Source organism: Carassius gibelio, chromosome A17, assembly GCF_023724105.1.
Source record: "Carassius gibelio isolate Cgi1373 ecotype wild population from Czech Republic chromosome A17, carGib1.2-hapl.c, whole genome shotgun sequence".
NCBI lineage: Eukaryota > Metazoa > Chordata > Actinopteri > Cypriniformes > Cyprinidae > Carassius > Carassius gibelio.
In genome coordinates, this window is record NC_068387.1 from 12,625,636 (window position 1) to 12,645,711 (window position 20,076).

A 20,076-nucleotide genomic window follows, 5' to 3' on the forward strand; every position below is an offset into this window, starting at 1 on the left:
CTCAGTATATCCAAAAAAGCGAGAAAAGCCAACAAAACCCGTTCTCATACAGGCAATTCTAACGCAGCCCTCATCCCATTCTGAAAACGCTGCTCCATACAAGAAGAAGAAGGATCGGATTTACAGTACCAACTAGAAAGTCCAGTTCGACCATAAGAGATGTCACAGGAGCATGACAAGTAAGTTCACCCATGTAGATCCATAGTCTACCGAGAGATGGTCAACAGAAAAGGATCTAATGATTGAAATATCATGCACTATTTACTGCTTAATCTTGGTTTATTTGTTGGAACTAACACAGATTAACTTCTTTAGTCTGACTTGTCTCAGTAATTCTGGAAAACGGTGTCTTACCACGAGAAGTCGGACTGACAGCCGAGAGCCGATTCCGCTACACAGTTGTGCTGTTTGGGCTCTTCAGTTCACCTGTCATGTTCAGACCTGCTTCGGTCACAGGTGTATCTGCACCTGCTGCGGGAGTTACGAGCGCTGCAATCTATGTGTCAGACTTTCGTGTTATTTCGTCAGTTTGTTTCATTTTTGCGTGCACGTTTTCCTCATTTGGAGTGAAATCACATTTGAGTCTAAACTTGTTAGCATTTATTATAAGGAAAGGCTTCTTGTAAGTACAGCTGGAAACAACATCTGTGATTTTGGAAAGGTAATACTTTTTTGGCGAAACATACTGGCTGAAATCGTTAGGTTTTTAGATAATAAAATACATTGTTATGGCAGATTATTTTATAGATTAGTATGTCAGTTTTTATCAAGTTAAAGGTTGTTAATGTTTTGAAAGATGAGTTCATTGCTTTCTAGACTTGGCAATCCTTCTCAGGAACACTGTTTAAGCCTTTTGTATATTGTTTAAAGCATTTAAAATACAATCTGCTGTGCTTTTTTAAAAGTTTGCGTTTCCTTTTCTACTCAGAATTGGTTTGCCTGTACTTAAAACATCAAGAAAGTATACACCCAAAATATTTCCTCATGCAAACAGAACTTTGTTGACAACCATCACCATAGTGTAAGCAATATGAGACCTTGTATCTGTGAATCCTGAAGAGAAAAAAAAACTCTCCTTAGTTAGTGTTTGGAGTTTGGTGGATGTGGCCAAAAAAATGCCATCATTAGAAATTTTTGCGCTTGGATGCCTCTTTTGTTTTAGAAGTGGGGTTGTGTGTCCACAGGGTTTTAGTGTCCCAGGATAACGGATCTATCAGGTTGCAAAGCTAAAATCAAACAGGGAGAAAGAATGGCACAATTAGTTATCAAATTACTCATAATCTGTTTGCGTTAACTAATCTGGATGCAAAGTTTTGTCATAGCAACACTTTATGGATTCATTACTTTAAAGGCTAGAGTGTTGTGTGAACTTAGAAAGACTAAAAAGACTACCGACCAGTAGTCCTATCCTGAATCAAATTTAAAAAGGCATGTCCTAAGTTTATACTTTAAAGGGGTCATATGATGCTTTTTTTAAAGATCGTTATTTGATGTATTTGGTGTAACAGAATATGTTGACATGCTTTAATGTTCAAAAAACATTAGTATTTTTCAAATACTGTACATATTTTAGGTCCTCTATGCCAGGGGTTCCCAAACTTTTCAGACCGCGACCCCCAATATTAGATTGCTGACGACCCCCCCCCCCCCGTGTTTCCTTCTTGTGATGATTTGCGATTTGGTTACATACTGACAGAGCTAAAACAAAAAGGAACACAATCTTTAAGCCAGGCTATTTTATTAACAAATTATGGACAAAAACAAATACATCCATAACTGTGAAATGCTTACAGACAGAATACGAACAAGCTGCCTATAACACGCATACAACAATAACTTACTTTGTATTCAGAAAAAACGCCTTACATACATGTATGGATTTCCCAATCAGGACCCAGATTTGGTCAATGGGTGGAGCAGATAATTTTATATTTTTATAATTTTAATTTCATTTTTAAGATTACAAGTAAACAGCATTCAATACTGCAAGAGTTCCAATCTATATGGGCCTTAGTACTCTTTTTGATGTTTTTTTTTTTTGTGTGTGTGTGATTGCATTGTTTGTGTAATATGTGCTAAATTGTGAATAATAATAATAAAAAAAACGCCTAATTTGATGGATGGGCGCTGTGAGCGGAGCAAAGCAGGTCCACTCTAGGTTTAATTTTGGAGATCGCCACCCGCAGATCATCTTCCACCTTAAGCCGTGACCTGTGTTTATTCTTAATGTAAGTCAGGGCGGAGACTGTCTTTTCACATAAATACGTTGAGCCAAATTGCATGAGGACATCCAACGCGGCTTTCGACAACTGTGGATATTCCAGCGCGACAGAAACCCAGAACTCATCCAGCGTCTTGCCGTCAAATGCCGTCCTCAGGGTTCGATCGGTTGAAAGCTATCAGCGCATCTTCCATATCTGACGCCAGATGATTTGCCGTGGTTACATTAAATTGTGACCTTGTCCAGTCATATTGGTCGGGAGCGTCTCCTTCAGGGAAATACTTATGAAAGTGATCTGGATAAATCCAGATTAAAAATTATTTTTTCATTGTGCTCACATATTAGATGGGGAAAATTACAGAGGGATTTATGGATATCTACTTTTGTTATCCTGTAAATCAGAATATACTATCAATAGCCTTAAAAAATGATTTTCGCCATGTTTTTTGTAATAAAATGTTATATAAATCAGGCTAGGAATAATATATTTACAAATCCCTCTGTAAATGTCTTCATTATAACTAGGTACAAGACTGGACAGTTTGGTGTATATAGGTGCTACTAAAGTGGAGATTTCGTACTTGGAGTATGAGAGAAAGGTCATTTAGAGAAAACGGCCTTTAAAGATTTATCATCAGCCAATGAGATTGCGCATTCAGCCATTTTACTTTCGCGATCTGTTGCTGATAAAAAGGAAATGACCATATTTGGATCTGACAGCATTGTACAGTGAAGAGAGAGCTTTCCAGCCATGCCTGTGATGAAAGAGAGCAGACAGAGATCGCGGATCGGCAGGATGATTTACAACGCTAACTTTTGTTGAATTTATGCGAAATCTACAGACGCAAACAGACAAAGTATAATAGAATAAAGACCTAAATGTGTATTTCGGACTTTTTTTTCACCATCTCGCATTAACATAAAAAAAAAAAAAGTTTCTGTAAATCATCTCGCGACCCTCCCCCACTTTGGGAACTACTGCTCTATGCCCTGCCTCTCTCAAATGCGTCGTTTCTACAAAGTCCCTCCTTCTGACAAGTACAGTCTGCTCCGATTGGCCAACTGTGACCCAGTGTGTTGTGATTGGACGAACTCCTCAAGTACTCGTCGGAAATGTAACGCCCCTTTCCATAATCGCGAGCTTCATCTTTCAAAATAAATGTAAAGACAGTTAATAATGTCCTTAGTTTTACCATCAGTTTAACCCTGAAATGGGAACAGAGTCGCTTGACAGACACAGTGATGAAGCTTGTATGTGTTTGCAGTACACAAGCCACAGATGGTTAAGACAGTCACTTTCTCTCTTACACACGCTCGTGCACACACACAAACACACACACCCACAAACAGACACATGCAAAACTCCACATTTGAACTTTCAATAGCAAAAACTTCAATAACAAAACATACTTACAGTAGCTGATTCAGAAGTGCCAGATTGTCGTAGCAAAGTTTGAATTACCTCTTCTCCTAGTTTCACGAAACGGATGTCCATAAAATGTGTTGCTGTATTGTTGTAAGTAATTTTAAAGATTCCTAAATGCATTTACTTTCGGAAGGCCAAATAAAGTGCTGAAACCACGCCTTCTTTCTTTGCGTGGACATTTGGGCGGCATTACAAATATTACCACATGGTGACGTAGACGTGTGGAGGGTGTTTGATTGAGCTGTTTTAGGGGGCGTGGCAGAGCCTTAACTTTGATACAAAATATCTCTTTGGATTTGAGATTTTAGTCTTTGCAAACTTTAAAGATCTTCTTCATGCACAAAGAGTTTGTAACACATTTAAATCACTTTATATGACCCCTTCAAAGCTTTATCATCATTTTTTGTCACGCTAAGTTCCCTACCAGACTTAACCTCACCCTGCTTAGCCAACCCAGGTTTGAAAGTTGAAAAATAAACTCCTTGTACCTTGTCCTTAATTCATTGTCAGATATTTTAACACATAGATACATTTAATTAGCACAATAATCAGAGTATATTTAATATTCTGTAAGCCACCTTTATCTAAATAATAGTTGATGGTACTCATAAGAATGACATAATGATGACGAAAACGCACAGAGGCCATAACCAGTTTTCTTAATGAACTTTGTCACAGTCTGAGAAAAGTCACTAGATCTCCTTCTGACACTTTACTGGAAGAGCCAGTAAAACATGTTGTCAAACGGGAAGCTGCGGTCTGCACAGAGATTTGTTGTTTGGGCTGGTTTTCTTACAGATCCTGAGATAAAGAAGGCCTTTTGTCAACTTTGACACCAGCAATAATGCCAAAACATCTTCAGATTGTTGATGCTCAACATCCATCATTTTGTTCCATATGACTCTGTGTGTTTACAAATCACACACCCCATCTACTTCTGCCTGAAGATGAATTGAGCTGTTGTTCTAGTACTGACTGCTCTTTCTGGACTGTTCCTTACAGTAAGCGGGCAGTGCTTGTGCTACAGAATGACCCGGCATACAGCCAACGGCGGCCTTTTACAAGTGAGGATGAGGCCTGGAAGTCGTTCCTGGAGAACCCCCTCACAGCCGCCACCAAGGCCATGATGAGCATCAATGGAGATGAGGACAGTGCCGCAGCTCTGGGTTTACTTTATGAATACTACAAGGTATGACTAGTTGTGTTTGATAACAATGATAATAACAATAAATTGTAATGCACTTTTTGCAAACACAAAATACACATTAAATATTCAATATTACAACAAACACAGTAAAAGTATAAATATCATATTAAATGTTATGTGTGTGTGTGTGTGTTTGTAGTCATTTTAATTAAAAAAGTAAAATAATCTTTAAACGAAGGGGAAGGAGAAACTTTAGGCAACCACAACAAAACTCTAACATTATTTATTACTTATGATTATTATTTGAGTACAAAATAACAAAGAATTAATTAAATGATGTCTGACATCCTTTTACTTCATAAAATGTCACCTAGTATGTTGTATATATTCACAGACAGATATAATGGGGAAAGCTATTGCTATTGGATGTGGTCAGACTTACATAGAGTTTGTTTACTTTCCCCAGGTGCCACGGGAAAAGAGAACAATATCCCAGCCAAAGGCTGACGTCCTGGGCTCTGATGTGGATCCCAACAAAAGGTGAAGCTCTCATCAAAGATGCAACAGTGAATGCCGTTTTTCCCATACTGAGAAGATGAGACCCTACTTAATGTCATCCATTGCAATTGCTACAATCCGCTTTTAAATAGGAAATAGTCAACAACGATTTATTTGATCAATCTGTCGGCTCTGTTTGCCAAATGCACAGGAGTTACATCAGTGACATCACTGTCAAAAAGTGCTTGAAGCTGTTCCAAGCATGAGAGCACTTTTTATTAAATGCTTCAAATATTATGCGCATAGGGTTTCAGGTTTCCACGCTGTAGTGTGAGTGTGCTTGTGTTGTTTAATGCGTTTGAGAGGGTTTCTCCCGAGCGCAGATATATTTTTAAATCTATATTCTGTATTTTATTCTTGTTTAAAGCCAAACAAATATAACCATTTCAGGGGTGAAAATGATTATTGCAGACAATACATATTAAAGTTTATACTAAATATTATACTCAGATGGATGCCCATGTGCGTCAGCCAGCAGCTGCAAAACAGAAAGAAAGGCTGTAATTCAGTTTTATTTTAAATGTTATTTGGGTTACAAAAATGTTGACATTTAATTTAAATCCTGTATACAAAGTATACTGTAAAAAAGTGACTCTTAATGTGTTTACTTTTTAACATTTAGTATTAAGCTTCTTTTTTTTTTCACGTTGTATCGTTTATATTTCATTTTTCTCAATGCGTAGCATTACATATATTGATAGGTTTATATATGTTTTAATAGCCTTGCATTTTGAACATTTGTTCGTATGGCATTGAAAATATATTTTAAACTTTTATATGATATATTTTGTTATTCACATTTATATTTGCATTCACAACAGAAACTTAATGGTCCCTCTCCAAGAGCCTTTGGCAGAGAACCGAATCCAGGGTCTGAAAGGAGTAAATATCATTCTTCCAGGGAACCAGCACACCCAGGACAAGAGAGGCCTTTTCCCCTCACCCGATACTACGGTGACAGTCTCCTTTGCGCCAAACTATCCAGTGAAAACCGAGGGCCAATCACATAGATTCTCCGTCACAGTCCCCAATCCCCACTGTTCAGAACCAGACAGTCACACAGTGGTATTTGACCCTCAGCTCCCCCACAACCAGTTCAGTCCAAACACACAGCCACGCACCCCAGACTCGACCTTCCCAGAGAACTCAGATGTGAGTTCTCACACACACACATATATCTCCTGTCTCCCACCCTCAGACAATACTTCATTTACCTGGTGACTCTAAAGACATTGTTGTATTGAGCCCCCTCCCTATTTTTATTTGAACATGCCAAAATAGCAGCTAGCATGTCATTATGCCATTGTCTCTCTTACACAATAAAGTGCTGTATTTTCCTCTCACATAATAGCCTGGGCCTTTTCTCTCTCTCTCTCGCGCTCTCTCTCTTTTACCCGCTCTCATTCCCGCTCCCTCGCTCTACCTGCTTTTTTTTTTCTGGAGGGAGAGTTTCCTTAGAAATTATAGTTTGTTTTGTTGTTTTTTTCTTTTGCTTAGCAATCAGCTTTCTCCCACTGACTGAATGTGGTGGTTGTTTGCGCTAATGCCAGGCCCTCTTGCCCCTCTTTTGTGCGCTACAGGTGTTCCCGTTCCCAAGGGATCTCCAGCTAGGCATGGGTCACATCTCACAGGATGACTATGCCACTTTTGACACAGTGTCAGGGTGAGTGTTTGTTGCCAGAAACATAACCTCAGAGAAAAACTTCCATTTAAGAGTTGGCAGATTCTATCAGCTGAGTGTGTGCAAACAGCTTGAATAAGGTCACTGGTGCATCCTTCTGACAGGTGCTCATGGCCCATTGGTAAATAAATGAACGTCAGTCAACAACAAATATGACAAGCTGCCTCTTCCCTGTAATAGCAAACATAGAAATTGTCATGGGTGTATTTGGTCTGATGGTGCAAATATGTATTAAGTGGTGACCCCTTTTTTGTGTTTGGTTAACAGTAACAATTTTGAATACACATTAGAAGCCTCCAAGTCTCTCAGACAGAAATCTGGTGATGGCACAATGACATACCTCAACAAGGGCCAGTTCTATCCCATCACCCTCAGGGAAACGGACAATGGCAAACTGCTGCATGGCCCCATCTGTAAAGTCAGGGTAAGAGGAGTATGAAAAAAAAAGTATATATATATATATATATATATATATATATATATATATATATATTAAAATAATAAAGTTACAATTAAATAATAATATTTCTACATCAATTCGTATTTTTTAAATATTGACATTTAAATGGTGGCTGTCACACAAAAAAATGGTGGATTTATTCAAGCATAAATTAAACATAAGAACAGTACAAATTATAATGAATATGTTATATGTTGCATATATTTAGCAAAATACCCCTCTCTACAGTTTATTTTTCTGGCTGACTAACGAGTTTACGGTCACCGAATATGTTTGTTTCTGAGTTAAATGTGACGTTACCTGACACTATTTACAAGACTTTATATTGACGTATTTACGCGGCTGAAAAACTGATTGAGCGATTACATGAGACACGACACGGATTGTCAAGTTGTACTTTTAACTTACCTTTGGATGTTTAGTCATGGCTCATGTTTATTTCTGTGCTGAAAATGGTATTAATGTGGAGGCGATGCTTAGTTCACGTGCGCCTCGCGCTACCGCGTCTGTTGAACTGCGGTCAAAATAATTTGGGGCAAAAAACAAAAAATATATTTAATTATTATTATTTTTATTTTTGGCCCCCAAATTATTTTGGACACTTCATCCACCCATTACTAAAAAATACAACAACAAAGATTTATATAATACATTTACACATTGTACTTTGCAACCACTAAAAGTAGACTAATTAACCCCACTAATTAACCTCCCAAAAAAAGGGAAATTATTGTAGCTTACTTCATAATTTAAGTGTAAATACATTTGGATCACTGAATGTATGGGTATTTGTTTGAGAGTGTGTGTACATTAATGGAAACCAGTAACACCATGTTGTTTTTCAGAGTGTTGTGATGGTAGTGTTTGGAGAGGAGAAATCCAGAGATGACCAACTCAAGCACTGGAAATACTGGCACTCAAGACAGCACACGGCCAAGCAGAGATGCATTGATATTGGTGAGAAGTCTTTGTCTATGGAGATCAGTACACCCTTGATCTCACTGATCTCACTCTTAAATTCATGTCTCTTTGCTTCTCTGGGTCCAGTGTGGTTCAGGAAGGATTAATGGGTACAGATATCAAACAAGCATAGAGACAAAAGGGATGCAGGGGGCTGCAGGTGGGGAAAAGGGAGAGCCATCAGTGACCTTCACGCTGAACAAAACAAATAAAACATGAGCACTGTAAAGCATGAAAGGATACACAACATTATCTTGCATTCAATGAAGGGGAAAATGCCCTTTAAGCCTTAAAGGGATAGTTCACCCAAATATGAAAATTCTGTCAGCATTTACTCACCCTCAATGTTGTTCCAACCCCGTATGAGATTCTATCTTATGTTGAACATATTTGTTTTCATTTTTCATTTTTGGGTGAACTATCACTTTAATGTCACAATATTATATTAGTAAAGTACAACATAAAAAAAAGTCTTGATTTTATCTAAATGGCTCATTAACAGTTAGCTCTAGTCTATGATAGTCACTTCTGCCTGTGTTATCGATTACAAATTATGATGCAACCAAAATATTCCATTCCCCATTTATCCGCTCTCTTACAAAATGTAAATCATCCACTTGTCTGACATTAATCAAGCTTCTCTTGTTGTCTCCCACAGCGGACTACAAAGAAAGTTTCAATACCATCAGCAATATTGAAGAGATTTCATATAATGCCATTTCATTCACATGGGACATCAGCGAGGAAGCAAAGGTAAAGACAATTTGGGGCACTTCTAATGTTTGCTTAGTTTTAGTGAACAGATTTAATCAATAAATAACATAATTGCTCTTTTATATTATTTGCCTGCCTTCTTGACATATGTTAAAGAAAATAATACGAGATAGGATAAAATTTACTTTCTGTTGAATAGCATTAGATTTGTTAAGAGCTTACAGGTGTATAATAGCAAACATCTTTTGTGAATTTGTTTCTGTGTTAAATATCTTGGTATGTGTAAAGGATCCTAAAATAGACATGAACTTTTCAGAAAAATAGTATGACTAACATAAAGATTTACACTAAAAATATACCCTACATAAACAAAGGGTTTATTCAGGCAACACAAACATTGTGCCGGATCCGGAGAATCATAACATGTCATTAAGAAAGATCCAAAGAAAGTGTGAAGAAGGGGCTTTCTGAGATTATTTTTAGTTTAGTAACTTGAGCTGGACATTGATATTTTCCAACATTGTCCAATACCTTTAGTTCAGTTTTTTCTTTCTCAGATAAAGATGCTGAACTGATGTAGATAATTATTATTTTTTTCATTGAGATTAGTAGTCTGACTTTGAAATGTCTGTGAATGCTGAAATGTTTAGTTCATTAGGCCTGACAGTTTAAGGGGAGACGCGCCCAACAATCAAGAATGAGGAAACACTGATGGGGGAGCAGTGAGCACTGACAGCTAATGGAATCCAGTTTGACGAGTGTGTCGTCGAGACTAGTCAGGTTAAACCCATCACAAAGTGACAAACAGATTTTGTTTAAAATCCTCTGCCTCGGTCTGATTAGTTAAGATTTTTCTGCCATTTTCTAAGTTGAAGGATCTGTCAATAGTCTTTGCACATACAGTTATGTATTCATGTAATTATAGTTCTCCAATTCATCCCACTAAAGTAAATAATCCTGAGTTTAAAAATTGAAATGGGGTATTTTGCAGTGAGCAGTGTTGTCCTATAACCAGTATGCAGATCATAAGATAGGCCCGGTGCTGTAGGATACTCATCCGTGTGCACAGTCTCCTGCGTGCTGACTGTTTGTAGTGTTGCATGTGGGCGTGGCTTGCGATAGGATTCTGTCTGCTCGGGAGGGACCGATAGAGAGAAACAGAAAGTGGAGAGAGAGCAAGGTCAAGACCCTTTAGTGATAGGTTTGGTAAAGGATGGTTGGAATGGGTTTGTGGCTCCCCCTAGAGTCTTTTTGAGAAATTACATGCATTGAGTGAATGCTTGTGCAAATATTTGATTGGTTGAAAATCCATTTGTTTGTAATTCTTATTATCATTTAAGAATGAGGCCTTTTGTTAATTATCCATTATTACATAAGATGTTGTATTGTCATTGAATAAAGTTTAAAGTTAACTTTTGCTTTGGTAGGAATAAACAGATGCTGATCAAAAGTTGTACATATACACAACCGTTCAAAAGTTTAGGTTCAGTAAGGTTTTTTTGTAAGAGAAATGAATGTGGGTTGGTTTCACAAGCCAAAATAGAGACCCACATTCTGGCCCAGAACATTAGTATTGTTCTTCACATAAACAAGTATGTTAACTTAGCATGTTTCTTAAATATCTGCAAACATATTATGGTATTTTTATGCTTTAGTAAAGTTCAAAGCTTACACCACCTTTAAGCAGAAGTCTAAAGAACACTATGTGCTGTGAATCTATTCTGTTTCCAAAAGGGGGAGACATACAAAACAGATAATGGCACCACAGTCTGGTGTTGCTGCTCACCTCTTACAAACCGTTCACCTTAGCATTCATAGAAAACAAAACTCATAAGTTCCAAACATGCAATGTGAAATATTTTAGAAAAATGATCATATTTAAAATAAATAATATTTCTTACCAGTCAGAATTTTCAGTGCATTTAGCTTTTCTTATCTTATGTCTTCACGCATCTGAAGTAATATAAGTTGAACTGAGAACGACAATACTCTTTATTTCCAAGGATCGCTTTGTAACAAATAATGGCTGCATGACAATTAATTGTTCCCTCTCTTCCCTCCTTAGATCTTCATCTCAGTGAACTGTCTGAGCACAGACTTCTCTTCTCAGAAGGGAGTGAAAGGCCTACCCCTCAACCTACAGATCGACACCTACAGCTACAACAACCGTAGTAATAAGCCTATCCACCGTGCTTACTGCCAGATTAAGGTCTTCTGCGACAAGGGTGCAGAGCGAAAGATCCGTGATGAGGAGAGGAAACAGTCCCGAAGGAAGGGCAAATGTCCTGACGTCAACTCTCCTTTGGGAAACTGTAAGCACAGTTTTTTTTTAACTGACGTGATGGTGCTTTATAGTAGAAACGTGTGACTAGAGCTCCAGTAAAACTTGTTTTCACTCTATCCTTGTCCCATTTTTCCCAGTTGGGCCAGATGTCAAGGTTCCCCTTCTGCACAAGCGCAGCGACATCACAGTCTTCAAGACAATGACAGAATTCGAGACGCAGCCTGTTCTTTTCATCCCCGACATTCATTTCTCCACCTTCCAGCGTCATGTGAGTACACTGTGTGCTAAACTTGTTTAATAATTTTCAAATATCAGATACACAGCAAATATCATAAGTTTCTAAGTTTTAAATTGCCTCTTTGAAACAGTTGGGGGGTCAATAAGTGCGGCACGTATAAAGCCTAAAAAGAGTATGATATTTGCAGCTTTATAACATTTGCATGGTTGTTAGACATTTGAAACGTATGAAACTTATGAAGCTCAAATGTACTGTGCTCTAAGTAATGTGGATTATGCAGTGTGTGTTATGACATATTACATGTGAGCGCTGGTGATAAGATAAGAGAATGTACGATAAAGTATTTTTGCAGCATGTGAGCAAATAATCTTATAGTTTAGGTTGATTTTGACCTCAGTAACCCTCCAGTTTCTGGGTTACTCCTGCCTGGCACTGAACTTGGCAACCTTTGCATTAGCAATCCAGAATTTTTTAGGATTTAAATTATATAATAATAATTTATTATTCTTTTTATTATTACTGATATAATTTATTACTAAATTCTAAAAATGTATATACTATACATATTTTTTTACATCAAATTAGGAACAGTGATTTAATATCAACATGATACTTTTTTTCGTATTAAAACCTATTAAACATAAATAATGCCCTTTTTGTTAAACAATCTGTTTAAGAGTATAAAAAAAGTATTAATTATCTATATGCCACTATGATGAAGCCTCCTTACAGAATAATTTCAGTTCCATATTATCATTCACATGTAAGTAGCTGTACATAAAAGCATATTGACATTATTATTTCAGGGCTCTTTATTGCATGTGTGAGTGTAGACTGTTGAACCATTTCACAGAAACAGCAGATTGTCGTTGGGTCACGGTGACCAGAATGATGCAGTCAGCTGGAAGGAGTAAAGTCATTTCTCGTGGTTATGAAAGCCATTTATTGCAAGGGATTGGCTGTTATCAGAGGGTTCTTGGCAAAGGATCACATCATAAGCCCACGCATGCACGGTTTCTTAACAAATCAAAACATGCATAATTTACCCCGCCAGCTTTTTTCAGTGTACCATTCTGGTTACCAAATGTTTTTAAATCAGATTTAAATCAGTTCAGTTTCTTGGTAGAACCCTTCCTGTAACTTCACCGTCCACCTTTGGCTCAAAAACCCGGTCAGCTGAAATTACATGAATCCTCATTCTGATGGAGAGCAAATGTTAGACAGTGTCCTTAAACATGACCTTTGATCATCAGTAGTTGTGTGACCTTGAAACCCAGAGTATATCTAGATCCAAAAATAAACCCTCCGGCTATTTACTCTTCACTAAAATCACAGAAAAGAACAAGAAAAGTGAACTTTGCCATACTTTTCTAGAGTCACACCAACGAAGCAAGCAATTATTGTTTCATCTCAAACTGAAATATATATATATATATATAAATATATGGCAAAGCAGGATTTCAGCAGCATTCATTATTCCAGTGTCACATGATCCTTCAAATAAAAAACTGATACATTTTTTCAGGATTCTTTATAGAAAGTTTTTTTTCTTTGGTAAAAAGTAGTAAAAAAAATTTTTTTAAAGGCCTTTACTGTCTTTACTGTTTTGATTACTTTAATGAATATTTATGTATTATGTTATGATGTTATTTTAGAACAAGCTTACAATAACACTTTAATGCTACACTTAATTGTATACAGTACATAACTGAGGCCCTATTTCTCTATGCACCATACTGTACTGTAAATGATTTAAGAGGTCAAAACTCAACATTTTATGTTGACTTGCTGCTTTGAAAAATTGCAATTTGCACCAGATCATGTGAACTGAAAGCCTTAAAATTCAAAATCAAAATTAGAGTTGTGACATCCAACATGCATGGGGCCCTTGGCCTGAAAAAGAGCCCTAGTTTATGCCTCCTTATTAATTAATTGTTTTTTTTGTGTGTCTATTCTTATTACAGCCTTTCTCTCCTGAGGACTCAGAGGAGGGGTGAGTTTCTGTTTTTTGCATTCTTTGTACTCATTTATGTTTTATTTTATTTTTTTTGTACTCATTTATCAATGCTTGTTCGAGATGGGGGAGGGTTTAAAATGTGAATTATTAGAGCAAATGGCCTTTAGCTTTGCCCTGAATACCTGCTCCCTGTACAGTGTTTCCAGGAAATGTGCAGGTGTTGCTAGTGTCATGGGTAATAATGGACATCCTAGCACCTTCTTTTTCTATAGGGATGGGGGTTTTCTCATAACTAAACTCATCTGCTGCATCTTTCTCTTCTTCTCCTCTCTCTTTCTTCTTTTCCTCATGTTCAGCTCAGCTATGAAGAGATTACCTTATTCCGAGGAGGAGTTTGGATCACCTCCCAATAAGCTGGCAAGGATGGATGAGCCCAAAAGAGGTGTGTTTTAACTGGAACTGGGTGGGATGTCATTTGTTTTGTCCCTGCTGTTGATAAGACAGATTTTTGGGGGTATTTTTGTGTGGTTTTTTTCAGTATTGTTGGCACTATAGTTTCAGCACTGTCATGGTGCAATGCCATTTGGTTGCTTGTAAGTAACCACACACAAACGCATCCTAATTCAAAGCACATTTGCTCTGTTCCAAAACCTAGCGAGCTCTCTATTGAGGATACTTCATAAGATTGTTTTTGAGTAACTCTGATGTGTCTCCTTCTTGGAAAAGAAAATCCCATAATGCACTGCAGTAGGCTCAGTAAAAAACAAAATCAAGATGGCAGGCTTTCTGAGAGAAATGTTGGTTTTAAATATATGCTGCATTCAAGCCATGTCATAATTATAATAAATATGCGATGACAACCCGTGGAGTTCATGTCCTCAAACTAGGAATTATGTCTTTCTGTAGCAACAGTATCAATGCCAAAATGAATTTGCAGCAGTAAGGTGGTACAACAGTCACATGGTACAAGTCAGAGCTCTCAGAAAATTCGGAGTTTACAAGTTTTAATTACAAGTTCTACTTGGACTATGCTTTTTACAAGTCAGAAACTCGTAATTACACTTATGATGTGAACCGTACCGAAGAGAATCTATAAAATAGTATAATTTCGAATATTTTTTTTAGAAAAGTAAAAAATCAATAATTGTTGTAAAAATATAAGGATAATAATACATAAAATGTTTTACTTTAGATTACTATTATGATATTTATTAATATTAATATTAATAATACATATTTTAAAATATAAAAATATAATTTTATTGTATTTAATTTGGATTATTTTACCTAGTATTTGTGTGTGCCATGTCACATGTTTTTATGTTTCTTAGCGTGTTAATTAGCTTGGCAACATGCTTTTATCAAACTTTATTAAAATCAGTTGTAGTTGTAGCTCTCCATTATTATTATTATTATTAATAATAGTACAATTTTAATAAAAATACTACTAATAATAAACTTTTTAAAAATATTTGTTTTTAATTTAGATTATTTTACCCAGTATTTTTGTGTGCTACGGTATGTCATTAATTTTATGTTTACTGTAATGTTAAGTAGCTTAGTGACATACTAATGCTCATATCAAACTTTTTTAAAATATTATTTATTATATGTGTGGCACTATTTATGTGGCATGCAGATTCGCTTGACCCAGTGTTCCTGATCTCCAGATCGGTTCTCTTATGAGGTTCCATGACGTTAGGATGCTGCCTTAGAAGGCAGATGCCTATGTGGACAGTAGGCAGTGATTCAGACTAGGTTTTAGAAAAGAGCTATTGTTTGTACCGAGATAGGTCCTTATTATAGACTATGTCTCAATATTTCAGTGGCAGTCACCGCTTCTTAGATCACTTCAACAAAGGATACAGAACGAAACATTGGTGGGATTTAGTAAATAAAGAATGGAAATTTGCAAGCTGCTAGCCCTCCCAACACGATGACTTGTCTCTCTGTGGCCATCCTTTGCTTGTTTATCTGTTGAATAGCAGTCACGGTCAGCCGTGTGGGTGGGTGTCTGTTTCTGTGGATTTAACCAAACCTCTTGCCAAAGGCAATACATCGGCTTTGGCTTTGGAATAGGATGTAATGTGTGTAATCTGTGTACTCCGGACTGTCCACAGAAATGAACCTCCCTTGCTGTAGCTCAGTGTTCCCAGTAATGGCTTGGGATGCTGCCCAGTCCTTCTGTGGCTTTTGGGTGAATGGGGAGGAGGGGACAGCACCAGTGTTTATACACAAGAATAGCAACCCCAACTACAGAGAACAGCATGTGAGACACAGGGTTTTTAAAGACATGCATTAGAAGAGCATATCAAATCATCTGCCACATGAAAGATTTGGCAGATGACTTGGACTTCACTTTCTAGTATATTTTGGTTCGCAAGTCTGACCTCAGTTTTAAGAAAACTTGTGCATGAGTGACCATAGCTGACCACATTTCTCTGCCTTTGCAGTTTTGCTGTATGTACGTAAGGAGTCAGAGGAAGTGTTTGATGCTCTCATGCTGAAAACTCCCACTTTAAAAGGCCTGGTGGAAGCGGTGAGTTCTCTTCTCTTTTCCCAAATGTCCACATTCAGTCTTATTAGTGCAGTTTGCTAAGGCAAGCATCACTATCACTTTTGATCGTATAGGGTTAAGAATGTGAACACACATTCCCAATGTGCACTGCGGTGAGCTCCATAAATCCAATATAGTAGATGTTAAAAATTATCCATAAAATAGTGCAAATAACTAAATAAAAAATGCTAAAATATAATAATAATTATCGAGATTTATTTACTAAAATATTTGGCAGTGCTTTGTGTTTTTATGCTTATTATGGTATTAGATTAACAGTGTGCTAACATCAACCTCTAATGAAATCAATTGCACTGCCTAAAGCATTCCCATAATGCATTGTAATAAATAAATCCGATAAAATTATTCATAAAGTAGCCGAATTAAAAATATATATTTATATGTAACAACAACAATAATAATAATAAAATCAAGATGCTATAATAAAAGTGCAGGTTTCTTTATGATTTTTTTTTTTGTTGTTGTTATTTGCATTTTTATGCTTAATAGACTTTTGCATTGTGTGACATCAAACTGTATTGAAATCAGTTGCACAACATAAAACATTCCCATAATGCATTGCGATGAGCTCTGTAATCCTATATCCCTACATTACTGTCATTAAACATATACTTTAGTTAAAATGATAATAAATAAAAATGCTAAAATATTATACCAATATAATAACTTTATTAAAATATTTGCTTGTGCTTTGTATATTTATGATTATTAGACTATTGTGCTGTTAGCTTAGCAACCTGCTAAATTAACCCCCCCTATTACCTAGAACTGATTTCACTTTTTAGAAACAATAATTCTTTGACCCTTTTCCCTGCCTGATGATAAAACTAATAGCAATGGGCTTTGTTCAGGCAAGAATAACTTAAATCTAATTTAACTAACAGAGTTTCTCTGCCTTTAGCGAAGGGTTATTTAAGGACACGGTCACAGAAATGTTCTAAACATTATAACAGTATAATTTAGTTTAGTAATGCATCGCTTGCCCCACACAAACAGACAATAACACATGAATACTTTCTCCAAAAAAGCTTCCACCCAAAAATTATACATCCCATCCAAACCCACAGCTACATTTCTAATGCAGGACAGCACCTCCCAGAGAAATTCAGGAACAGAAAGAAACCAGGGCCAGAGAAATGCACTAACATGTGGTCAGTGCAGAAAAGTCCCTGAAATTAGTGAGTTACATAGCAGGAGATTGAGTTACATAGCAGGAGATCGACAGACTGTCTGCATTAAAACATTGCAGGAGGGCACAATGAGAATCACGCCGGCTCACAAACACATAAAGGCTATAAAGGTTCCTGTGACAGGTATAAGAAAATTAGGCTGAACCACTCGTATCCCAAAATAAGATTAACTTTGATATTAGTTGGCTTGAAAACTTACTTAGGTCTACAAATTTTCCATTTAATCGTTACATAGTGTTGCATTACTCTGAGATTACTACTTTAAAAGAATAGTTCTCTCAAAAATGAAAATGTTGTCACAGTTACTCACCATTTGTGGAACATAAAAGAAGATACTTTGATAAATGTCTTAAAACTGCTGTTGAAAATACCTTTACCTTTAAGGAAGGGACCAGTCTGTGCTTTTCAAGATTGATTTGTTTTATTGTGACCACCTTGTATTGAGTGACAGTGATTCTTTCGGCCATTCTAAAAGTTTATTTACATAAGCGATACTTGCAAAGAAATACACACACTTTCAAAATTATTGTGCTTAGATAATGATCCATTGCTGTCCGTACTGCTATAATTAATAATAACATGTCAATAGACTTAACTTAATGCTAATTTATTTGCACTCCACCAGATTTCAGAGAAATATGATGTTCCTCTTGAGAAGATGGGAAAAGCCTACAAGAAATGCAAGAAAGGGTAAGACTTATTCTTTAAAAATGTATCTGGGCTGTCACTTGATCACATTTATTGGGGCTATCATTTGCATTATATATTGATTTTAACTTAATTTGTAATTATTAAATTTCTTTGTATAGATATTTATTTTTTCAATTTAGATTTTTTTCTTTATATTTTATATAATTTATATTTTTTTATTAAGTTATTTATTTGAACAATTATAACTAATGAATTCATTGTCTAAGGGAGGCTGTTCTGTTGGTTGGGGAGAATAATTACAAAAATATTAGCAAAATATTCTTCTTGCAAATTTAATCATTACTAGTTTTTGTTTTTAATATAATAAATGTCTTTTGTAAATAATTTTACTAAATGAACATGTTAAATTGACAGCCCTAATTGATCCGTCCTTTGATCACTGAAGTAAGTCAGGGGTGAAATTAAACCGTAGTGTCCCACCGTCTCTGCTTCGTTTCAGGATCTTGGTAAACATGGACGATAACATCATCAAGCACTACTCCAACGAGGACACCTTCCAGATCCAGATTGAGGAAATGGGAGGGATGTTTAAGCTCACACTGACAGAGATTTGAAGATCCTACAGATTGGTTTACACAAGTCTTCCTGCTCTATTAGGATACATTAGATCCCTCAGCAACTCACTGTCATCGCTTTAGTGTTTTCAGGTGATCTAACTCAGTATATGAGCCTCAAGTACTTTGTGAATTGAGAGTGAAATGATGCAGAATATCTCTCTCAAGTGTCTCTGCCAAATACCTTGAAGGTTTTGAGCCATATTTTCTATTTTACCCGAGTATAAGCAGAAAGCTGTCTTTTTATCGCTTCTCAGTTGTTTTGTAATGCTGAAAGAGGTCACAATAACAATAAACTATTATTTTTCCTCTTTAAAGTCATAGCACTGGAGATGCTAATCTCTAAAAAGAACGAATAGGATGTAGTGAAATGGGTTTGGGGACTCCGCAATGCTTCACTGTTTTGATATTAATAACCCTGAGCAGTATTTAGTGAGTACAGTATATTATCCCATGCTCAGCAACTCTATGAGATGCAGTGTCACAAACATGTGTGTGCATTATAGAGGACCAACAAAAATTCAGCTTGGTCATTTTACCAATTTTCAGCCTCAGACTTTCCTCAAAGTCTGTCATTCCTAATATGAACAAATAATTTCCATACAAATAAGGCCCTCTGATGAATCCTTCAGAAGGTGTTTTCAATATGTGATCCATAGGGAATCAAAACTTTTTTTATTATTCTAACAAAATAACATTAAAGATTTATAAGTACATTATTCTGTATTGTTAGCAAATGAACTGTGATTTTGTTGAATTTGCGATCTGTGCTGATGTAATTCATGGTTACCAAAGTTCCAACACAATATCAGTTTTATATCAAAATCAGCCAAAAGCACAGAAGAGGTGCAAATATCTTTGAAAAAACATCAGATTAATAGTGTTACATATTGTTTATTTGGTTACCTATTAACCATTATATGATGCTCTATAAATGACCTCAGTGCACAAACTGAAACTATAATTCATATTTCACTTCTGATTATTCCCCTTTCTAAAAATTGTTCTCTCCGCTTAAATGTACAGCTTTAGATTCATTTTGATCATTTGATCATCATCTTAATGTAACTGATACACTGTATACTTTCTTTTGTATATATTTATTGACATACTGGGATGGGACTTTTTTATATCTATAAAGTTTTCTATATTTTAAATGTTTAAACAGAATCATTCTAAATGATCTATTTATGTGAATGGGAATATTTTTAGTTTGTTTTGAATGTCTAAATTGGTTTTAATATGCATATTTAAGTGTTCTTATACACAAAAATATTATTTTCCTTCTTAACTGTTAGTCAGACATGTTTCCTTTTTGTATCAGATGCACATCTTAAGCACCAATAAAAGCCACTTGGGTCCTTGTATTTTATTTGGCTGTCTGTGTGTCCCGTGGT

General features: G+C 36.1%; 1 protein-coding gene across 2 annotated transcripts; it reads left to right on the top strand.

The window, feature by feature from the left end:
- The first annotated feature begins 9 nt into the window (after positions 1-9).
- Positions 10-20,051, top strand: LOC128031764 (grainyhead-like protein 1 homolog). 2 transcript variants are annotated; one of them, XM_052620154.1, is made up of 15 exons: positions 10-179; positions 4,650-4,836; positions 5,261-5,334; positions 6,174-6,306; positions 6,933-7,015; positions 7,301-7,457; positions 8,339-8,450; positions 9,112-9,206; positions 11,233-11,479; positions 11,589-11,719; positions 13,654-13,682; positions 14,003-14,088; positions 16,100-16,185; positions 18,040-18,104; positions 18,565-20,051. In XM_052620154.1, exons 1-15 carry the CDS (start codon positions 160-162, stop codon positions 18,677-18,679), a joined length of 1,620 nt encoding a protein of 539 aa, XP_052476114.1. In that variant the 5' UTR covers positions 10-159; the 3' UTR covers positions 18,680-20,051. The 2 variants fall into 2 exon arrangements, with proteins under 2 accessions (XP_052476114.1, XP_052476113.1); XM_052620153.1 differs by having other exon boundaries at positions 12-179; positions 6,174-6,504.
- Positions 20,052-20,076: the final 25 nt, after the last annotated feature.